The sequence below is a fragment of the Medicago truncatula genome, chromosome 8, assembly GCF_003473485.1.
Source record: "Medicago truncatula cultivar Jemalong A17 chromosome 8, MtrunA17r5.0-ANR, whole genome shotgun sequence".
Lineage (NCBI taxonomy): Eukaryota > Viridiplantae > Streptophyta > Magnoliopsida > Fabales > Fabaceae > Medicago > Medicago truncatula.
Genome location: NC_053049.1, coordinates 42,565,066 through 42,585,466, shown reverse-complemented (window position 1 = coordinate 42,585,466; position 20,401 = coordinate 42,565,066). Strand labels below are relative to the sequence as shown.

General features: G+C 31.8%; 4 protein-coding genes across 4 annotated transcripts; 1 reads left to right on the top strand and 3 right to left on the bottom strand.

Moving 5' to 3' along the window:
* Positions 1–275: 275 nt before the first annotated feature.
* Positions 276–3,645, bottom strand: LOC11427448 (violaxanthin de-epoxidase, chloroplastic). Its single transcript, XM_003630074.4, has 2 exons — positions 3,293–3,645; positions 276–1,801 (listed from the first exon to the last, which is right to left on the bottom strand). Exons 1-2 carry the CDS (start codon positions 3,578–3,580, stop codon positions 500–502), a joined length of 1,590 nt encoding a protein of 529 aa, XP_003630122.2. The 5' UTR covers positions 3,581–3,645; the 3' UTR covers positions 276–499.
* Positions 3,646–5,072: 1,427 nt separating this feature from the next.
* On the bottom strand, positions 5,073–9,048 carry LOC11436178 (probable ATP synthase 24 kDa subunit, mitochondrial). Its single transcript, XM_003630073.4, has 7 exons — positions 8,890–9,048; positions 8,277–8,379; positions 7,880–8,024; positions 7,626–7,736; positions 6,496–6,642; positions 5,805–5,927; positions 5,073–5,455 (listed from the first exon to the last, which is right to left on the bottom strand). Exons 1-7 carry the CDS (start codon positions 8,926–8,928, stop codon positions 5,389–5,391), a joined length of 735 nt encoding a protein of 244 aa, XP_003630121.1. The 5' UTR covers positions 8,929–9,048; the 3' UTR covers positions 5,073–5,388.
* A 2,179-nt stretch (positions 9,049–11,227) lies between these two features.
* On the top strand, positions 11,228–13,480 carry LOC11436177 (iron-sulfur assembly protein IscA, chloroplastic). The gene is made up of 3 exons (XM_003630072.4): positions 11,228–11,488; positions 12,021–12,239; positions 13,103–13,480. The coding sequence occupies exons 1-3, from the start codon at positions 11,314–11,316 to the stop codon at positions 13,243–13,245; spliced, it is 537 nt and encodes a 178-aa protein (XP_003630120.1). The 5' UTR covers positions 11,228–11,313; the 3' UTR covers positions 13,246–13,480.
* A 595-nt stretch (positions 13,481–14,075) lies between these two features.
* LOC11436176 (ras-related protein Rab7) lies at positions 14,076–16,819 on the bottom strand. The gene is made up of 7 exons (XM_003630071.4): positions 16,379–16,819; positions 16,227–16,253; positions 15,733–15,832; positions 15,485–15,631; positions 14,791–14,871; positions 14,558–14,703; positions 14,076–14,442 (listed from the first exon to the last, which is right to left on the bottom strand). The coding sequence occupies exons 1-7, from the start codon at positions 16,441–16,443 to the stop codon at positions 14,379–14,381; spliced, it is 630 nt and encodes a 209-aa protein (XP_003630119.1). The 5' UTR covers positions 16,444–16,819; the 3' UTR covers positions 14,076–14,378.
* Positions 16,820–20,401: the final 3,582 nt, after the last annotated feature.

Below are 20,401 nucleotides of genomic sequence, written 5' to 3'. Positions count from 1 at the left end.
GTTCAATTCTAGCTCTCTATGGAAAAGAAGACAAATGGTATATACTTTGTAACGGTCATTATAAAAGACAAGACAAATAGTATACTTCAAAAAAGTATGTAAACATTTTAAAATAAATGCCAGATATCAATTTTATAACCATGCATTTGTCTGTCATATAGTAATTCAACATGTCTCAACCACATAATAACATTTTAATGAAAAGATGCATTTTGGATATCTGATCTACAAGCAGAATTTCAACGTGAGTGGTTTTTATCAATTGGAAAACAAAATGGAGGAAATAATGTTGAGATATTGATCTCCCACATTAACAATGGTCATATTGAGAGGATGCATTTTTCATATCAACATTCATCATAGAACTGGAATATACATGATTCGATTATAAGCCCTGATAACAAGCTTATTGCAAATAACTAGATTTTGGGACGAAAAGCAGCAACATAACAAATCGACTGGCATTGAATTGCATCAGAAGATAAATTAAAAGAGAGCTTCACACATTCATCCAATTTGGATCATTAATTTGGACTACAGAATGAAAACTTGAACCCTCTGGAGTTCCTAATGGAGGATCAATGCATGAACAATTGTCAACAAAGAATAGCTCCCACTCTTTGATTTCACATTTCTCTAGTGCAGTAACAATTTTCGTCCTCTCTCTTTCATTTGGAAATGCTCCATCTGGACTAACAAGTACTGCCCCAGTATAAGACTGCCCTGCAGCTTTAGCAGCTCCATGATAGTGGAACAAACCCCAACTAAGGTCATTAGCTACATCCACAATTGTCCAAAACTCATTTGAAATAACTCCATTATCTAATACACTGAAATAGAATGTGCCATATACCTTACCTCTCTTAACCCTATATTTTCTCCTCCTCCATACCATTTGGCCTTCAAATGTTTTTACCTGAAATACCGGTTCATACCAAAATGACCCTTTTGCTTTTCCTCTATAGAATAGCTGATATTGACAAGGGAATTGATCATATGCTGGATTCTGCCCCGCTACAACGCGCCAGCTCCACTGCAAACTCCCCAACCAACCAACAAACAAATCTTCTGCAATTTCATGACTCAAGTTCTGCCCGCGAAATTCAACCATTGGAGGCACATATGGCTTGGTAGGAACTTCTGCTTCCAACTCAAGACAGTTGTTTTTCTGTAACACGCAAAGCGAAAAGGCTTCCAGATTCGCACTTTCGTATGAAGCGATGCATCGGTAATTACATACTTGATCAACAGGACTACACTTATTCAGACATTGAAGAGCTTTTCTACAGTTAGGATCTAACAAGCAATTAAGTACCTGACGACCGCAGTTCTTCAACATACAGTTTAAAGTTGAAAAACCCTTTGCTCTCAGGTTCTTCAATACTGGAACTGGCCTTATATAGGCATTGATTAGTAAAAGCAAACAAAACCGTATATCGTCAGAACTACGTCGATCCCATGCTTCGGTTACAGTTTGCACTACTTCATATGAGTCTTTGGTTTTATCTAATAACTCGGAACTCCCCAATATTTTTCCAAATATACTTCCCCTTACTTCATTGTGAATCTCATAGCCTCCTAATTTGTTCTTCAAATCTAGTGAAGAGTCAAAGCATATTACATTTTCAATAGTTTTGCTGCTGATTTTAATCCAATTAACCGACTCTTTGTTTGTAACAGCGACAATCACTAATATATCAGCCTTCAATAATTCTCTCTGGAGTGGTTCATTAGATTGAATGCACTTGTCGGTAAATACAAGAAGTTCATACCCTTCATCAACCCATTTCAATCTTTTTGCCTGATTAAAGGGAACATTAAATGGCAAGGAGCAAACAGAAAAATTAATCACTCTGTTAGTATGAGACTTTTTAGATAAGCTTCTCAATAAACACAAAAAAGAAAAGTTGAAAGAATTTTGCAGTGACTACAAACAATCTTTTAAATGATAGCTTTACAACAAGTTGAAATTAGCTTTTGGATCTCAATTTTTTCATAAACATCTATCATCTAGCTTCTCCATAAGCAGTTGAGAACTTAGAGGCCTTTTTTCATAAATTGAAGAACAAAATATTTATTTTACTTGAGAAACTCCCAATTAGTCAAAACTAATCCAATAGCAAAACTATTATGACAACACACTAAAGGTCTAGCAAAAGGTGAATCACATGAAAATTCACAAATCTGAATTACATTCTCTATTAAGGCAAAATCTGCATGTTGTTCAAGCAAATTTGAAAGAAATAAGCTGTAATAATAAGATCAAAAGCACGGGCAGTTGATTAAATAAAAGAAATACGTGGATAATGATTTTACTGGCTAAAACGGTTATGATATAGTAGTTAATTGAGAGGGGAGTTAAGATGCTTAGTTAGTTAGGTTGGATTACTTATAGAAATGATAAAACAATGCTGCTTATAAATTAAAAAAAAAAAAAAAGATCCTTCAGGTATATTTGAGCAAATCTCTTTCTCAATATATTCATTGAATAGAGATATTTTCTATGTCAATAAACATTTTTGGCTCTTGAAAATCAAAAGACATGTTGCAAGTTCTAAATCAGTTCTTCATATGTTCTCAGTTTAACTCTCAAATCTTTGAGGAGAATTCTATTGATAAGAAGCTAATTCAGAATAAGATTTGTCTATTTGTTGCTTGTGTTTCCTTATGAATCATGCTATTTCAACACAATCCATGGTTTGTTAAAGTATATTACTCTGAAACTTACCTTAGTAAAGAACTAAACTTTACGTGCTCCAAATTTTACTGTTTTATATGCATACATTATATTATTGCCTTCTCTTTCTTTTCCACCACAAACTTATAATAAATTTTCATTTCACTATACGCATAATACTCTCCTAAATAGCAGTCTTGGATTACATGAAGCTCTGAATTTGGTTATTGGGTTTACGGGTATGTTTTGGAATGACTTATTTGAGCTTATCTACTGACACAAGTGTTTGTGAGAGCATATAGAAATAAGATAACTTATGACATGTCCATAAGTTGTTTTCAGCTTACTTACACAAGATCTTCAAGATAGCTTTTGAAAACAACTTACAACTTATACCAAAACATTTGGACTTTATTTTTTTATCTTCAAAGTGTTTATCCAAACAGGGTCATTTGCAATTTTCAATTTATTTAAATATTCTCAACAACAAAAAACACACATAAAAATTATTCAACAATATAATATCCTCATATAGAAACAACTTATAGATAATAATAATGAGAAAGTTCAAAGAAAAGATCAATATGAGTGAGGGAAGGAAATAGAATACTTAACAGTGTGAAGCATGACTTGTTCCCAAGAAGCAGAGTTGAGAGGGCTAACAGCTCCATGGCCAACTATAGCCACCATCCTCACAGGAGGCTCATCCGTCGTCATGTCAGAGTCCACGGTTGTTGATGATGGAGGAAAGCAATAAGGAGTAGTAGTATGTGAAGAAAGAGAGATTGAGAATGAGCATGGAGAAGAATGGGAAAAGGGAAAAAGGTTAGAAGAGAGAAAGTAGTGTTGAGTTTGAAGCACATGTGTGGGAAGATGAAGATGAAGTTGCAGTTTGAAGGACATCTTAGAATGGAATGTTTGGAAAACAAGAGACAGACAGCCACTCACTGCTTCTTACCTACTTTTCAGGTTTTATTTTCAGATAGAATTCAAATTTAATGTTTTGGTAAAATTACACAATTAATTTCTTAATTTAATTTCGTCTTTTATCTTTTTTTTTTCTTTTCAATTTAATCATTTGAATTATAAAATATTAAAATGTTAACATCGTTATAATTTTTTATTTTAAAAAACCAAAAATCCACAAAACTCATAAAAAAAAATCCCAAAAAAATCATCATAAAACTCATTATTTTATCTATAAAATGCTCAATCTCTTTTTCATCATAAAAATTTCATCAATGTCAACTTTATTTTCTCTCTCATCAATCTAGTAAAGACTCCCACAACATCTAATTATCTTCATCTTTATTTACCATTTCTTTTTCCAATTTTTGTTTATTTTGCTTAGGTACGGAATTGGAATTTGTTCATGGTTGATTTTTCTTGAGTGGAAAAAAATTATTAACGTTATGTAGAAAAATGGATATGGGTTTCTGGGTTTATTTTCTTTGGACAAACTCTCGTTCGGCTTTTTTATGCAACATATTTTACTTTCATATTTTGAGCTAATATTACTTTCCAAAATATTTTGTATCATTAGTGTGCATAACTTATATTTTGAACCCTTAAAAAAAACTTTTATTTTGAAGAAATTATCATATAAAAGAAAAGAAGGAATTCACGTATAATTATTGCATATTTTTTTGAAAGGTCGTGTATAATTATTATACTCACTTTATTTTCTAATTTTGTTACTTATATTGATTACGAATTAAGTAAGTTAACACATTTTGTCAATTTTCTCATCCAAATCTTATTAGCACTTCAATTAAAAAAATAATTAATTTAAACTAAATTTCCTTTAATTATTTTTCATAATAAATTGACAGATAAAATCCTTATTTCATAACTAATAATTGGTGTATCCGAAGTTCAAATTCTCATTTGTCTAAAGTTCGAACCACCGGCTCTACATATATATTCCAATGCATCGTCTCTATCAACTAAACTATGCAACCCAATCATTACATCATTATGTCCGGGAAACACAAATCGGAGGATGAATTAGAACAATGTCACGTCTGCAAAATCCCAAATGCATATATTTATATAAATATATTCATAGCGTCAGTTGTACAGCATCCTCTCCCTCATAACTAAATTTACCACATAAAAAAAAATAAAAGGGCAAAAATAAAAACTCAAATGTTCTGACCAGTAAAATAAAAACTTAATCCTGAACTTATAAGCATCCATAAATAGTCAATTATTAAGAAAAAAGGGCAAAAATTCCCTGCAAGATTTTTAGAGGGATAAATGCAGAAGCAAAGATTATCCTGTATCTAAATAAACATGGTTTTCAATTTGCTTTCAAATGTAAGTAATCATCATGTTGGATGATCATATCCACAAGTTATGAATCAAAATGTAACCATCCCAGTCTTCTCTCTTGTGAATTCAAATACTTTATTATTTAAAATACTCAAATGACGGATGCCTATATCGAAGAATAGATGGATGCAATCAAAATTGGGAACATCCATCACATTAATAAGAATAATCCGGGAAAAACAACTTGACAAAAAATAAAACTCAGAACATTTGATTACTTCAACTTCCAGATTTCACGAGAATTTGGAATAAAAAAGAACTTGAAAACTCAAGAATCTTCAAACTGGCTTCATTGGTGTCTACTTATTGAAGAAACATGGTCTCACCATTATCCAAATGCAATATTTTATAATGTATAGAAATACGTTGAAGACATTTTAAAGGAAGTTCCGGATGTCCAAAGTTTTGACGTCAACCGCCGCAGGCTCATCCTTGAATTCCTCCCTGAAATAGCAGACAAGGAAAAATAAATCATATAATGGTTTAAAATTTTATTTATTTCGTAGTGAAACGAGTAAAGTGTCTCTAACCATAACAATAGTCCTATTTCCAACAAACCAATTGGTCCATGTGAAATTCATATATTCCAAATTCAAAAGCCGTAGGGATATTTTATACTACTATCTTCAATTTTAGAATCAGGCAGAAAATAAAAACAAAAAGGTGTTTTTGTTATAATAAAAAAAAAAAGCAGGAGAATCAGGGAGAAGGGAAAGATACAGAAGTTAGAACTTAGAAATGGTACTGTGAGTGGTTATTTTGCCTCTTAAAAAAAGGGTGTTGTGAATAATACCTTTTCTTCTGAGTTTCCATTGCCTCAACAGCATCCTTTTTCAACTCCTCCAGCTGTGCTTTGGCTATTTTAAGCTCCAGCTGCTCTTCGTGCTTTGGCAATTCTTCTTTTCGAATTCCAAGTCTAAGATGGCACCATCAAGGGGTGAAAAAACAACAAGTGGAAAACCAAAATAAGTAAAGTAATTATAACCCAGTAATTCATTCTGCTCAAATGAATATAATAATAATCAAACACTTTAGAATCCTCCCTAGCAAAGTAAACATTTAAATTACCCAAACAAAGGCTAGCATTCAAACAACTAAATGGAATGAATCCCAAACGAAACAGAAAGGACAATTGACCACACCACACATAGAGGATAGACTATAAAATTCCCACACAAGCGCCCACAAAATGCAATATTTGGAAAGAACAAAAACATGTAAATACCTTCATGAATTATAAGAGTTGGTCGATATTGTCTACTCAAAAATACATTTTATCACAAAAAACTGTTTCCTCTACAGCATAAGATGAAATGATCATTTTACAATAGAATGAGGATACTGAAATACAACTACACCAGTAAATAATATTTAAAAATCACCAAATATATAGAAAGTATCCCGTTAAATTGCATGAAAACATAAACAATAAAACAGTTACATAGAAAAGCTAGAAAAGATACAATATAGGAATATGAACTTACTTGTTATTAATCTTATCAAACTCTGCCAAAAGAAGGTCCATTCCTTTCTTATCATTTCTCAATAGGGGTTTCTTTAAATCCTTTTCAATTTTCTCCAATGCATCAAACATTAAAGCCTCTGCTCCAAGATCATCAGTAAGACCTCTCCTGAAAAGAAATGTACCCAGATATATGAGCCAATGTGACTAGAGCCCGATGTAACCTGAAGCAAGGGATGTCTGCATCATGTTCCCTTTTCTCGCATTTGTAAATATATAAAACATATGCACGCACCTAAGTTTGAAAAGGAGAGCTAATCGGGTAAATAATAATAATAATTCAGGGAATTCATGATTTTGAGTAAAGAACAGAGTGATTTGACAATTTTAAGAACCGCATGTTTAAAAGAAGGTGTTGTGTAACAGACACAACTACATTAAGTGGTACATTGCGTCTATCATTTGATTTTGAAGTCTCACTAGATTCTATGGCGTTCCTTCCATGCTGAATCCTTCCCCATATATCCTAAATCTCGATTGAAATGATATACTGGTACCGGCGTTGGGTTTACGAATGTATCTCTCTCTTGTTGTTTTCTTGGTTCCTTAAGCTTATCCTATATCCTCTCTTCTTTTTTCTGTTTCATCTGTTACCTTCTTTCTTTTGGTACTGATTGTTTTGACTTGGGCAGGAGAAAGTGGGTGTGGGAATAACAATAATCTTCACAAATTTCATTATATAATTCCTAAAATATTTGATTTGAAACACGCTACTGGAATTTCAGTATTTTTGACGTAGAAGGTGTGGGGGTGGTTCTATCGTGGGACAGATAGAGTGACTAGGAGGGAAGGGGAGAAAACTACAGTGTTGTGGGAGTATGTCAGAATTGCTTAAAACCCTCAATCGATAAGTAGAAAAATGTTGTGCATCACCACAAAGACCGATTGCCCATGTTAGACACCACCTTAAGAGAAAGCCCTTTGACAATGAGAAAAAGGTAAACTGAATAGAAATAATCATATTATAGTACATATCACAAAAACAAAGATCTTCAACGTTAAAAAGTAATAATAATGTACATTATATATATATATATATATGTATGCACATCATCTAGTTAAAAATGGAGAGTAAAATAGAACATCACGTACTTGGTTCTTATTTCCTTCAAGGTTAAAAGATAAGTCCGAGCATCAGGAATATCTTGTGTCTCTATATCAATGTCAGCCTTGACATCTTGAGCCACTGACAGCAAGTTTGCCCTGAAGAATGCACAACAAAATGCAGGCAAAACATAATTAAGTATTGTAAACAACAAAAATTAAATGTTTAAAGATTACGAAATATATACTGGTAAATACTGAGAAGACTATATTAAAAACAACAAGGTAAAGGAGAAACTCACTTCTCTCTGATTGTTTTCATGACCTTCGCATATTGAGAAACAGCAGCTGGATCCTCTGGAGCTATGGTGATCTTCTCCTTCCTTAATATTCCGATGGAAGTCTCAAATTTGTTCTTCACTTCCAAATAAATCTTCTTCAGCATCTCTTTTGTCATTCAATCAAGAGTATTTTGTCAGAATTCAGAAAGTCAAGTAAAAAAGTACAAAATTTCTATTGAAAATCAAAGTGGCTATTTCTTTTCTTCTTTTGCATAAATCAGCTCAAGTTGAACAAACACGTAGAGACAAACAACTACTGAATCAAACACCAACATGCCTATGGCTGTCTCCGACATAAAATCCCTACGATTGCTCATATAATATAAAAAATACAAGTCTAAAGTAAAGGAGAACTCACCATCTCCCTTAAGGGCAGGAAGGTCGGACCCTTCGGACCCTTTAGCAAAGTGACGAACCGGAACAGCAAACTCCCTTTGCAAAAGAATTTGACTACCATACAGCTATACCAAGAGTCGAAAATTGGGCACAATTCAAGCAAAAAAAAATAAAAATCAGTAGGTGGATTAAAGAACCCATCGCATTTAATTTAATAAACAAATAACTCATATCAACCAGTAAAATTATATTCAGTTTCAGTGACCATAATGCAACTAGTAAATAATTAGCTGAAAAAATTAATTTTTATGATGTGGCTATGGCTAATGATGATTGAGTACTTGTAGCTAGATGCATGAAATTGTAATACGCGATTGATAAGAGAAAATAATAACCTAATTAGACAAAGGGGAATAAAAAAAAATGAGATCTTAACAATCGAAATCCAATGAAAAAACTAGTTAGTTTAACAAATCTTTTTTGTTTCAAATAGAGGAATTGAGAATCGGATAAAATACAAAATTTGTTAAGATCCCAATGTTAAAGTTTATGACGTGAAAATCAGAAATTGGAATATGAAAAAGAATAGAAATGAAATCGGTTGCGAGAATGAATAGAAGAAATGAGGAAAAAACCAATTTGGATTTGGATGCGAGGCGAGAAGCGAGTGCCATGGTTGATGATGATGATGAGCTTTCTCTGTAACGCGAGTTAGGGTTTTCTTTCTCTTTGTTTGTGATGCTGATTCTGTTCTTCTCTCTATTCAATGGTGAAGTGAAGGTGTACCCTATTCCTCATCAATAGCTTTTACTTTATCTCACCCGTTCGATATTATTCTAAAATCTACGGTTCTTGTTCTCTCTCTTTTTTTTTTCTTTCTTTCTTCCTTCCTTTCTAACCGTCTAATTTCCAAGAAATAGTCATTGATTTCAGGTTAAATTATGAATTCTTTAAATTTGAATTTAGTAATAGTATAATCTTTAAGTTATTTTGGTCACGTAAAATTTTTTAAGTTTGAGGTTTGTAACATATTAATTTTTAAGTTATTTAATAGAATAACTAAATTGAAAACATTTACAAATTTAAAGGATTTTATATGTGACCAAAATAACTTAAAGCAAATTTTCAAAAAGAATAACTTTTTTTTTAAACAAGCAAAAATGAGATGTATTACCACAAAGAAAAAAGGTTCTACCTTCTAGCACAATATGTGCCTAGAAGGTTAGAACAAGAAACCAAATATCATGAATATTTACAAAAAAGACAGTCAACCGATGCCCAAACAAGCAAGGGGTTGCTGCCACCACAAATGATAATTAAAGGGAAAAACAATTTTTTTTTGCTTTAAGCCAATTCAAGGAAGTAATTAAAAAAAAAAAAACTTAAAACATCAATCTGTTACAAACCTCAAACTTAAAAATTTATGTGTGATCAAAATAAATTAAATGATAAATATGTTACAAACCTCAAATTTAAAAACCCCCTATGTAATTTAGCCTTGATTTTATTGATGAGGTAAATATAGTTTGTCCAATAAGTATTACATCAATAATCATACTAGGATTCTGTCAAACTATTTGTCATGTTCACCATTTGAATTCCATAACTTGGTATGTTATCTCAAACTCAATTCCCTTCCTTTTGTTAATTTTATCTTTTTTATTCCAAAGACCTATAAAAGGCCGATATGATTAGGGCTCGATTCTCTCTATAGTCTTAATTATAAATAAAAGTTCACTTTTTAGATTCATTCAATAATGAATGTATTTGATATGTATTGTATCAATAATTATTAAATGATTTTTTTTAAGTAAATTTATTAAATGAATTTAAAAGTGTAATTTTGTTTATAATTGAAATTGGAAGGAGTATGTGCTTAGACTAGTGTCATAAATTTGTATATGTATGATCCATGATTAAGTTTAAATGTTTAATGAACTTTTTTTAAGAACAAAACATCCAGATGAACTTGAATTTTCATCATTGAATAGAACAATTTTTTGTCATACTTTACTTGTATCTTGGTTGAATGTCAACCTATAGTTAACGCAAAAAAAAAAAAAAAAAAAAAAAAAAAAAAAAAAAAAAAAAAAAACTTATATAAGTACCAATATGAGTGAAGTCTAACGGAAAATGTTAAATTTCCATAATGTAAAAAATTAATGTTCAAATTTGAATTGAAAGATGTACTCGTATTTAATGGCCAACCGTCCCACACATATCAATAAGTTTATCTCAAATAAAAAGAAACATATGGTAAACTGACCAACAATAAAATCAAATATGTCATGAACTTTTGAAAGAGATGATATTTTAACTTAACAATTTTGACATCAAATTTCGACAACTACTTAAACGGTGGTTAACATTATTTTAATACGTATTGATTGCATTCAGTCAATAATTAATGAGTTCAATTGACCACTTATCAAACACAATTAACCATAATTTTGAACGTAAATAAACATGATTTACACAAGTGATTTGAAACAAAAATCATGATTAATAAAAATCATGAATATTCAAATACCACGCAAACACGAACATTTGAACACAATATAGATGTTTATCAATAGTTGCTAATATGGATAGTCTCCACTTGTATGTGAGGTTTTTCAATGACTACCGTCTTTACGTCTATCTAAAAAAATGGCAATATTTTCTCCTCAGTTAAATTCGTGTATCGCTCTTATCACTTATTACATTGGTTGATTTTGATATTCAACATCATAATCACATTTACCTAAAGAAAAGATGTAGCATGTAGTCGTTAAGTTAAGAGAGGGATTGGAGATAAGTGGAGATTAAGGTTTTGCAAATTAAAGCTTGGATTTTAAATGAAAAAGAACAAATTCTAAACAACTTTATCTAATTTTTTTTTTTATAACAACTTTATCTAAATTTTGTAAGAAAACAAAAGATTGTGAATTTAAATTTCTTACAAAAATCTAGGGCCCTCAATAAATACATGATCATCAAATCAAATTAAGACAAAACAAAATATTGGAAACGTTCTCTTCTTCTTATTGTTCTCGTTCTCTACACAAATCAAATTAAACATGGCTGGTGCTGCTTTCTTTGCAATTACTACTACTACCGCGCACTGCTCTCCCCAATTGGTTCGCGTTCCAATCACTCATACCTCTCTCTCTTTTCGATCTTCAACACCAATTCTCAATCGCCGTTTTAGCCCTAAACCTCTCTCTATTCGATCACTTTCCGTTTCTGCTTCCGGTAAGCCCCTTTTCCCTCTTTCAATTATTACTTTACGCACTTTCTTCTAATTTATGAAATCGTGGATGGATGAGATGAATGATGTTGCAATTAAATTCATTTCCATCTCGTAATTTACTTACTTGCTGCTAGGTTTGGATTTTTATATTAATCCTTAATTTTTTTTTTTGAAAGATTAAGGTTCCATATATGTTTTGTTATTTCCTATGAAGAGTTGGACACATGTGTGTTTGTGTCAAACACCGATGCTACATGGGTGATTTCTTATCTCTTTGTTAAAATCAGTTTATTGCTTAGTAATTATCTTTACTGCGAATCATAACTAGACATTATCTTTACACTCGGATTAGTCAGGGTTCGTTGTGACTTTTGGATACCATGCTATGAGTCTAAAATAAAGAGAGAAAAATCGGAGTGCAACGAAGTATTTCGGTTTCTGTTATTTACTAGTGTGCACTATATATTGTGATATTTTCCCCTGTCTGTCTCCACCATGTATTTATTCAACATTTGCTTTCATACTATATTTTAGCTGCACCTGCATCTGGGGCCGTGGCACCTGCAATTTCGCTTACCGATAATGCACTCAATCACTTGAATAAGATGAGGTCTGAACGAAGTCAAGATCTGTGTTTAAGAATAGGTGTCAAACAGGGTGGGTGCTCTGGTATGTCATACACAATGGATTTTGAGGACAGGGCTAATGCAAGGCCAGATGACTCCATCATTGAATACAAAGGTTTTGTAATTGGTATGTCTTCCTATTCTATTTCTTATCATTAAGTATTAACATTTTTAATTCTTTAGCTGATATGCTTTAGCTGCATGCAATATCTTCAAATGTAATATGGGTTTCAGTCTCGATGAAAATCTTAATTATGAACTTTTGTTGTTGTTGTTGTTGCACAGCGGGTGTGGCTGTTTTGTTTCAATGTGGGTATGAATATTTGGCTTGTTTTTCTATGGGAGAGCGAGATTCAACCAAGTATAAATGTTATCAAACTAGTGCTTCAATGATAATAGAAACTGAGTGGTTCGATTTCAAATTAAACTTTTTCGCTGATAGGAATTAATTAATCTTTCTAGAGACATCTTCCTCTATTAACTATCATATCCGTCTTTGCTTCATGTATCAACAAAGTTTAATCTGTCATAGTATTATTTTTAAGAAATGCAAGCCAGCTGCCAGCACTTTGTTAAGCAGGAAAAAAAAATTAACTCTTAAGACTTGATTGAAAGCTTGTTCACCTCTACATTATCTTTTTCATTTCGTTTTAAGCTGTTTTTACTGGTTTTTGCAGCAATTGTTGGTTAAACAGCAGTTAAAACTTTTTTTTTATGGCTGTGCTTGGGTTGATTTTAGTAGTAATTAAGCTTACTATATTTGGCAAACGAAAGATGGAACATTTAAATTCTATCGTATGACATATATCAAAAGAAGGTTGCTTTTTATGGCTCTCAGGCAAAAACATTGTGACTTTGGTAGAGGAAACTTTTCTGTGTATTTCTATTGTTAATGTACCAACTGCAACGCTCCATGTTCCAATTTTTGTCAACTCATAAACTCTTTAAGTCACCGCATGACATATTTGACTTCTTCGTTTGTTTTCGCAGTTTGTGATCCTAAGAGCCTACTCTTCGTATTTGGAATGCAATTAGACTACAGTGATGCTCTGATCGGGGGAGGCTTCAATTTCAAGAATCCTAATGCGACACAAACCTGTGGATGTGGTAAATCATTTAATGCAGAAATGTAAAATCATGTTTATAGACAATAGTGACAATACTAAGGTGAATGTTTCAAGCGATACTTGGGAGTAATTATAGGATTTTATTACAATCATGTTATAGGAATTGTCTAGAAAAAATTCACTGAATTCGTTTGTTATTCCCATTTCTGTTTGTTTGCTGTGGCCTGTGGTGCATCAGTTTATTGTTGATAAATAATGATCAATATTATATAAATACCGGACAAGCAGAATTTACTAACTAGAGCAACTTTCTTTGTTGATGCATCGATTATGGCATTACTTGCATTAGTGGTAAAATGAAAATTTAGTACTCGAACCTACCTGCTGTAATACGAGAGAATTTAACTAACTAGTGAGGTATTTTATGCAACTTGTTATGTTAATTCATAAAAATAGTTGCAATGTGTTCTTATCTTATAACATTTTCACGTATGTCGTAATAACGTTGCAAGAGAGGTGAACTTGTCTCACGATTGATAGTAAATGCTTATGGTAAGACATTTATTGCATCATTGGGACTTTTGGACATTGAGTTTTGATTATGTGTGCTCTTGGTATGGGAATGAACTTTTTGTTTTTTCTTAAATCACAAGAGTGAATTGAAAAAAGTATTTATTTGTTAAGTTATTTATTAGTGGAATAAGACTTGATTCTTGTCGTTTGTCTTGTAGAACACCTTGTGACTTCCCATTGAAACAAGAACAAAAGGAGAACCTCTAAAACAAAGGAGAAGGGGACAATGATCAAAACCTCATCTAGCTAAACATTATAGTGTAATTTGATTGAATGCATCCACAAATTAATCTCGAAACAAAATAATGAGAATTAACCAAGAATTAAAACAATATTGATAGAGGTTTGAATTATTATCATTTTACCTAAATGTAATGCATACAATACAATTACTAATTACAAATATAATAAACAAAAAAATGTTACAAAAATATTTAATTCAACCACCAAGATTGAAAAATACAAGTTCACCTAAAGAAAAACAGAAGGGTTATCCATGCTTACGGATAATAGAATTAGATACCCATTGAACCTGAACCAAACACAATTTGAACAACTAAAGATACTGTACCAAAGAACAAAACTATGTTCCTTAAAATTTATTCATTCATCCTTAAACGACAACTTCAGCATGCACAATTACTTCGTTGTTCTGCTTCTGAAGGGGTTTCAGAGATTCCACGAAAATAACTGCCAAAAAATAACAATATTGGTCACCAACAGGATTTGGATTTTTTCATTATTTGCCCAATTTTTTTGTGTGAACTTATTAGCCTAACAAGAAAAATGAAAGTTAGATTCTTACATGTCTAAATCATGGTCATTTTCTGATGCAACTTTAGCAACACATAAAAATGCATCATCAACATTGTAGCCCTCTTTTGCAGAGGTTTCAAAATATGGTATGCTACCCCTTGAAGCACACCATTCCCTAGCTTTCTTCTCTGTAACCTGCAACAATTGACAAGGCAAATGGTGAACATTTTGCATGAAAAAGGTTCAATTATAACATTTTGAAAAAATTAATTATTTACATACCCTTCTACTGTTTCCACCATCTACATCAACCTTGTTCCCAAGTAGTACAAAGGGAAATGCATCAGGATTGCCCGTATCTGCCTGAGATCAATTTCACATCACATGGTTAGCAGTTTGAAAAAATTACATACTCAAATAAGTTGGGTCTATCAATATTTCAATAATTGGACCAAATCGGACCGGTGAGACTACCAGATCATGGTTCAATTGATTTGATCAGTTCAACCACGATTGTATCGGAATACAAATAAATAAATATAGTACAAAAGATTGCAGAAACTAGACTTAAGTGGTTTGGAAGATCCGTGGATTATGTAGCAAGGAGAGTAGATCAGATGGAGGAGAGTCAAACCACTGGAGGTAGGGGTAGACCTAGAAAAACTATACGCGAAACTATTATGAAGGATCAAAGACAGGGATGGAACTAGGATTTGAAAACCAATTCAATTCAATTCTAGTTCAATTTCTGTTCAACCCAACTACAATGTAAAGGATCAAACTAACTAGTTTCCGTTTCAACCGGTTAAGCCGTTCCATTTGATCCAGATGATTTTAAACATTTCTCATCTCTAAACTACCATCACTTCAATTCATTTATTTAAGTATATAAGATTAGCAACAATAATCACATAACCTCCAGATTGTAAGCCAAACAAAGGTAAAAAAACAACTTGTGCAAATAGAAAACACACACCTGCTTGAGAAAGTCATCATGCCAATTGTTTAATGTATCAAATGTTTTGTGTATATTTACATCATATACCAAAACACAACAATCTGCCCCTCTGTAAAATGCAGCTCCAAGACTATGGAACCTTTCCTGTCCTGCAGTATCCCAAATCTGCCATACCATTGTAAATTTTTGTTCATTCTCTTACCCCTAAAAATAAAAGTGATAGCATTATAATTTACTCATAAATAATGAAATTTAAAACTACTCACCTGCAAGGTTACGAGTTTATCATCAACTAGTAGCTCCTTTGTAACAAAATCAGCCCCAATTGTGGCTTTGTACTGTTGACTGAATTTCTTATAGACATATCTGAATTGAAAGTTAATGTTTCACAATACCATAATTTTATGTTAAAAATTTGCATGTGAATTTGGTGGAATCACAATGTATCATTGTAATTTTTTTAAAACTACACTTTGACATGGTCATTTCATCAAATTTACATTATCCTAAAAAAGGATCTATTGGACATATCATAATTTGCCAGCTGGACTGAAATACTGTTCCATACAAGTAAAAGATTGCCAACTCATTCACCAAGTTTGGTCGTTTTAAAAAAGGAAGACAGTGAAAAGCTCCAAAAAAATTAATCATTTGGAATTAATAATGCACCTACAATGAATCACTAAAAATCAGAAAAATTACAAACTTTAACTTTATTAATTTTTTCTTTTCTGTTTTATTGAAAATGCCAAATGGATACTGGTTCATCAAAGATGTCTTCCCAACCCTGAAACAAAATATAAAAATCAAAATTTAATTCACATTTATCAATAATAACAACTCCATGAAGAATAATAATATCATAAAAATGACATGATCAAACATATGAAGAAGGAAAAAATGATAACATACCCACTATCTCCAAGGACAATGACCTTAAGCAAAGTTCTCTTTCTGTGTGAACTAGAAATATCCATGTTGGAGATTCAAAACTCAAAAGCACTTAACAGAAGAAGCAGATATAACAATTTTCTTCTTTTTTTCAATATCAAGCAATGAATGGTGAAGTAATTATTGAAAAGAAGAAGGGAAAAAAAAGGTTGCAGAGAAAAGGGAATCCCGTGTTGGAGGTTGTTCTTGATTCTTCTTTAATGATGATAGGTAATAACACTTTTTGTTTGTGTGTATTTCTTCTGCATTTGAATGATGCAAGGTGAGAATCATGTGAATTTTGACAACTAAAACCAACGTTCTAGTGACAGCGAATCATTATTATATTCAATGTTATAAAGTATTTTTTTGATGACTTATAAAGTTTAATAATGAAATTGGATTATGTACGTGCGTGCCTCTAGTTGTTCGATCTAAAGAAGAAGACAGGTTTAGCTGGATTTTTTGTGACAGTTGAGAAATGAGTTTATGTTTGGTTGTGAATTGTGTGATATTATTTATATTTATTTTAGAGAAAAATGCTCCAATACTTTTTGGGAGGAGGAGCTATAATGCTGGCATTTAATTTTAATTTTAATTTAACGTTACGTGTTTTTTTATTATTGTGTGTTGATTTTGTAGGGACAAAAATTTACTGTTTTTATATAAATTGATTTTAGTTTAAAGTGAGTTGAATATAAAGTCATTTAAAATTAAAATTAATTAATTCCTTTGGTTACATCAAAGTCAATGTGCATGGTTTTTCCTTTGGCAACACATGTAATACACGTTTTGATGGTTCATTAAGAGACTCTAATGAGATTTGAATTCATGGTTTTTCTAGTTTTTGTGGTATAATTTCTAATATGTTTGCTGAACTCTTGGCCATTTGACGAGGCCTTCAGTTGACATGAGACCTTGATCATAAATATATTATTTTGGAGGGTCTCATTTTCATACCTTGAGGGAAGACAATGAATGTACTAATTGGCTAGCTATATTTTAGACTATGAATGTCAACATATCGATTACTTAAACTTCTTCTGTCACAATTACTTTTTACTCAATTAACCGTCTTCTTTAGAGTTTTTAGACAACTAATTGATTAGTTTGTTTATCTTTCATTTTCCATTGATAAAAAAATTTCTAGAGATAAAATATAGTTCAATCGATATCAAAATCAATTCCGTGTCATAAATCACATTGAACTCTTCCTTTTTCAATTTAGAATCAGAGAGAGAGTAAAACCAACCGTTATATCCATTATTTAGCTCCATTGTATATCATTCTTAAAATTTTCTCTGTTTTTCTATGGTAATTCTTAAGTTATCATCGATTGTTGTTAGCTTTTTAATATTTTGCCACGATCCTAGTTAGACACACATGAGACATGACATGTGATGTCCCTTGAATAACGGGTAAAACATTTTCTTTCTTCTATCTCCATTTTCAAAATCTTTATCTACTGTTCATAAGTAAATTAGTATGACATTACATTATGCACAAACTTATTTGTCACATTGAATCATTAATTTTCAGCATATTTCATTATTGATTTAATGGTAGAAACAACATTTTACATAATGCAAGATATTTGTCAATTATGCACCAAAGACACCTGCCATTTGTACAATAACACTATTGGGATGTGGTGTGTCTTTGGAACTGTAAGGTGCACAATTGTAAGATGCATGTGTCTTCTGTCTTGTGTCTACACCCTGTTCTTCCTTCTCTATAGTGGAAACTAACCTTCTCAGATCAATCATTTCTCGTAGTGGAAACTTCTACTTGTGCCCTCATACCAGCCTAGTCCATGTATCTTCATTTTTCTTTTAAATCTCACCTTTTCCCTTCAGGTTTTGTACACTAAATACACGGGAACATATTCCGCCAATTCCTAAAACATTTTGAAAAATCCAAAACATCGTGAAGAAATCAAAACATACATTTACTTTCCCTAAAAAATAATACATTAGTGTCGGTCAAGCCTACTCTTAACTATAAAACCCAGCACTATGCAGAGAGTAACATGGCATAACGGCATAAGCAACTGAGAGGGTATTTATTTATTTATAAGAAAACTAAAATCACTCAGTCCAGATTTATTTTTTCCAAATGAGGAACAAGACATATCCATTTGCTCCGTGTTCGTTCAGGTTTTTTTTCCTTCCAAAACGTATGTCAGGAATATTTTGTAATTCAAATGTGTTTGTGCAGGTAATGAGGCTAACTTTGTTTTTTCAGATTCATTGAATAAATAATATATTTAATTTATATTATAGTATAAATATATTAATTATTCAATAAAACTAAAGAGGGAAGTAGATCACATCTATGTATTTTGACTTAGACGATGGCTTTACTTTTCTCATTCTCAGTTTGGGTTTAATTTTATTTGACTAATTAACATGTACTTGGCACAATTTTTGTTGACTTTGAAGTCTTTGTGTCGTAGTAGTCGTGAAAGAGTTACACCTAGCAAAAATAATTCTAGTCTTTTGGGTACAACAATGGCTTAGTGATTGCGTCATATGAGATAATTTGTAATTTTTTCGTGCAAAAATTATAATCGAGAAAGTTGCAACATTGTCTTTGCAAAACTTGTATGACAAAATTTGCAATTGAAAAAACTTAGTACAATTTCTTATGTGTTTTTTGTATGGTTCTTAACTAAATTCATAATGATTTTCTTAAATTCGTAATTTTCTCAAAGTTTGTTATATCCAAAAAAAGATGTATTTTTAGTTAAGAACCATACAAAAAGTACTTACATAATTGTACCTAAATTTTGTCCTTTTGATGCGAGTAAAATTTGAAGCTTAATCTTAAAGAAGATACGCTCTTCAAGCAATACCCGGAAGAATAACAACTTCGATCAATATATACAATGAAATACACATATAGTCAATTGATGAAGAAATCTCGTGGTTGAACCTAAGGCATAAGTGATGTGCGCATAATGATTAATCGTCTGTGATACGAGAAGATCAAAGAGGCCAGCTTCGGTTGAGATATGAGTTGATAGGTACATGCAAATACTTTGACGTTTAAGTCAGTATAATTGCAACAAAAAAATGGAGGTGTTGAAAGGATTAAAGTTGTACACCTTGTGATGGTGGTCAAGCATGCTTTTTATGGGAATTGCCAAAGTATTTATGCACCTTGTGGAATTGATGAGAGGCCTTTAGAACTAGCGCTCCATCAATGAAGGATTCTGGCGTTGGTTAGGAGTCATTGGACCGTTACAATACGAAGAAATCTAATGGTTAATTTTTGAGGTTTGACAAGACGAAGGGGATTTGAGACAGCTGGGTTAAATCCCTATGGCTTTGTCTGAGAGTTTGGAGGGAAAGGAGGGGAAGTAGGGATTTGGAGGGTGTGAAATATAGAGGAAAATGGAGAAATCTCTCATAATTTTTTAAAGAATATATTTTTAGAAAATGGTAAATTAATATTTATGATTAATATATTTTTTATTTTAAGAATATTATAACCATATAAATTAATTTTGAAGAATTCATATAAACCCTTCAAACCTTCCAAAAACCCTCTTACTTTTTACTCACTTTCTTTCTTTATAAAGTCTTTTCTTTCACTATCTTTCCTCTCACTTTCCTTTTGCAACCAAACATAGCTAAAAGTGGAGTATTTTTTTGGGTGAGTAACAAGATCTCATTTCAGTTAAGTGAGATCATTTAGTTACAAAAGGCGTAGAACTTGATTTACCCTTAAAGTTGGGACGTGGCAGTCAAGCATTGATGGGCAAAAATAAGCTTTCCACAGCATCTTTCTTTCTTATATTAAGAGGATAGGATTAACAATAACCAAAGCGTGCTTCGTTATGGTGGGGCTGATGAAAAATAACGGTTAGGTGAACGAAGTCCACGTTTCTTTTTACAACAAAAGTCAATGATTTTTATCAGTTCAATTATTTCCTTGTACTTTCCATCCGGTATGTTTTGTTTTGTGAATGCTACTCCCAACAATAAAGCTTAATAAAAATCG